At 37.3% G+C, this 2,718-nt stretch overlaps 1 protein-coding gene across 1 annotated transcript; it reads right to left on the bottom strand.

Moving 5' to 3' along the window:
• Positions 1–286: 286 nt before the first annotated feature.
• LOC149211500 (F-box only protein 6-like) lies at positions 287–1,585 on the bottom strand. The gene has a single exon (XM_089388406.1). It carries the CDS (start codon positions 1,583–1,585, stop codon positions 287–289), a length of 1,299 nt encoding a protein of 432 aa, XP_089244532.1.
• Between the last annotated feature and the right edge of the window lie 1,133 nt (positions 1,586–2,718).

Below are 2,718 nucleotides of genomic sequence, written 5' to 3'. Positions count from 1 at the left end.
ATAACACTTCCATGATACCATAATCTAATTTTTAAAAAAATCCTTAAACATTCTAGATATAAAATAAAATAAAATAAAATTTATATTTGAAAAAAAATATATATATATATTAATTTGTTTAATCTGATTTTCAATTTTTTTTTTTTTTTTATAATATAATTTGATATATCAAAACACTACAAGGATTCTTCAGAGGGCCCACGCATAATAAACGCCTGAACGGCTCGAAATTGATTTACTATGTCTTCGGAGGGCCTCTGCCCACAATAAACGGCAGGAAACTGATTTACTCGATCTTTCTATGTGGTCTAGGTTCAAACGCTATAAGTTTGTAGTGGTTCGCAGCGTGGGGATCCTTAATGGGACAGCTGGGAAGCCAATTCCATGTGTTATAAATTACATTGTAGGCAACCACCTCAACGACTCTGCTTGGTGATGGTATGAAACATACGTGATCTCCCACTCCTACGCAGGAGTCCAATAGAAAATTGGCTAGATAATTTGACCATAGCTTCTTCGTCCATTCCTTGCACAGCCATGAAGGCATCCGTGCAATCTCCACCCATTCCCATGACTGTGAGTTGGGTCGAAGATCACAGCCGCCCTGCTCATTTATAAACTCCCACATAATAATTTCCAGCTCTCTGGGTCTCCTTTTTGCTGCGATTAGTAGTAGACGCGAGCCGCAGGTGATCATTCGCGGCGAAGACAGGTCACACTGATTGTGGAGGCGGTTCCAATTACGCACAATTTCAGGGAATGGCGTAAAATGCATGGGAATGGGTTGTGGCACTACTGCTGAACTGTTTCCCTCTAACGGGATCGTGAAACATGCGACGCCTGCTGTCGCTTCGTCTGCTACCATCCGACAGGAAAAGTAGAATGATCCATTGAAGTAAACAAGCTCAGATTCTGAATCCAGCATTAAATGCTCGGGCATGTATCCAGCAATATTCCATGTCTTTTGCGAAGGTTCGTAAATTTCCACAGTCTTTCTTCCAATCAATTCATTTGGATTCGGCAGGTTGTTCCCCACTGCAATAAGTTTGTATGCACTTTCAGGTCGCTGATTATTACTCTCTGCCACAATGATGCATTCAGTGTAAAGCCATGCGTGTGGGCTGGGAATTTCGACGAACGTTCGTGTATAAGGATTGCAAAGCCTGCCACAGATTCTGTCCAAGAATTGTTCTTGGTTGACCAAGATAAGCCCGCCCACAGAGTGTTTGCAACATATATCCCTCGGCATATATCTGCTATGGGTTTGCGGTATCCAGTCAGTCAGGAAAGAAAAGTTGAAGCAGGATTTAATCCAGGTGCCTGTGTAGAAACAGAAAGCAATACATGGCATTTTGGGATTGCCTTCAAAGAGAACCAGCCGTGGTTGCTTCCTGTTGAAATACGACGCCTCATCCCATTTTGTTAGGAAGTAGTTGGACGAAAGAAGGTCATTCCATTGTTTGCAGATGATGCGATAACTATATAGAAATTCCACAGGCAGCCAAGCAAATATTTCAATTAAGAGATCGCTGGGCAATTCGTTCCACCATGAATCAACCAGAGCTGCTGCTTCTTGGATTTCCATATTCAAGCTATGTGAATGTATGCATGCTAAATTGTATATTTCTTGAATGGCTACAACAAGAATGCATCAAATTTATAGTACGAGTATGGGTGGCCATTCTTATTGAACTGAACATAGATATACGAAACGGTATCTTTAATACATAAAACGTCACGTTTAGAGGCTAATTTAGTTCTAGTTCTAATTTAGTTCTAGGGAGTTGGATTTTTTTTTAGGTTAGTGCTTGAGAAATAAACAAGTTTGGTGCTTGCCGATAGAGAGAAGGTTGGAGTTTTTAAGTGGGTTGTAGCTTATTTAAATAAATTGGTGTTGTAGTTTTATCTTGTATCATAATAGTGGGTTGTAGTTTATTTAAAAGAAATTTATGTAACTTGAAATTGTAGTAGTTGAGTTTCATTGTTAATATCTAGTGTTTTGATTTATGCGTTTGGTGTACTTTTGATTATTATTGTTGCGAAGTATTTTTACTTTGAGCAAGAAATTTTTAAATTGTCAAAAGTGGTTATTATCTATCAAAATTTATGCAATTTTTTGGGTATGAATAAAAGTTTATCTTTCCTCTTTGTATGTCAATTTATTAATTTATCATTGATCTCAACATTTATTTTTCAATATTATTAAAAATTAAAAACAAATAAAAATTGTTTTTCAAAACACATGCCCAATTCAAATTTCTAGATTTTGGTATTCATTTCCCCTAACTTTTCCAAATCCATATCCTTTACAATTCAAGCTCAAGTTTTAAAATCAAATCATATACTTGACTTGCCGGATAAACACATACCTCCCTCAAAGATTATTATAAAGTATTTAGGAATACAACATGACCCCCATCACATAAGTCTACATCTAGATGTTACATTAGTGAACCATAAAATGAGAGGTATGCATGTGAAACCATCATCTTGGGAAATCAATGTCTAGAATTTTTGACCCCTCATCACTATTTTGATGAAGACAACTGGTGCTGATGATAAATTCATCATTCCCTATTCACTAGATAGAGTGATGCATCGCTCCCTTGCTAAGGAATTGGAGCAAAGAAGCATGGAAATATGTCGATCTAGGGCTATGAGGGGTGTATTTTATCCTTCAAATATTATGGGTCAAAGTAGGGTTTCTCTTCCATCCTA

Source organism: Pinus tabuliformis, chromosome 1_1 (assembly GCF_031772625.1).
Source record: "Pinus tabuliformis cultivar Carrire ecotype Pingquan chromosome 1_1, CPIR1, whole genome shotgun sequence".
In the NCBI taxonomy this organism is placed as follows: Eukaryota; Viridiplantae; Streptophyta; class Pinopsida; order Pinales; family Pinaceae; genus Pinus; species Pinus tabuliformis.
The sequence above is the reverse complement of the archived record's forward strand: the minus strand, read 5'-3'. Positions and strand labels throughout refer to the sequence as shown.

Coding starts and splice junctions, on each gene's coding strand:
- LOC149211500 (XM_089388406.1), bottom strand. CDS start 1,585: ATGGAAATCCAAGAAGCAGCAGCTCTGGTTGATTCATGGTGGAACGAA.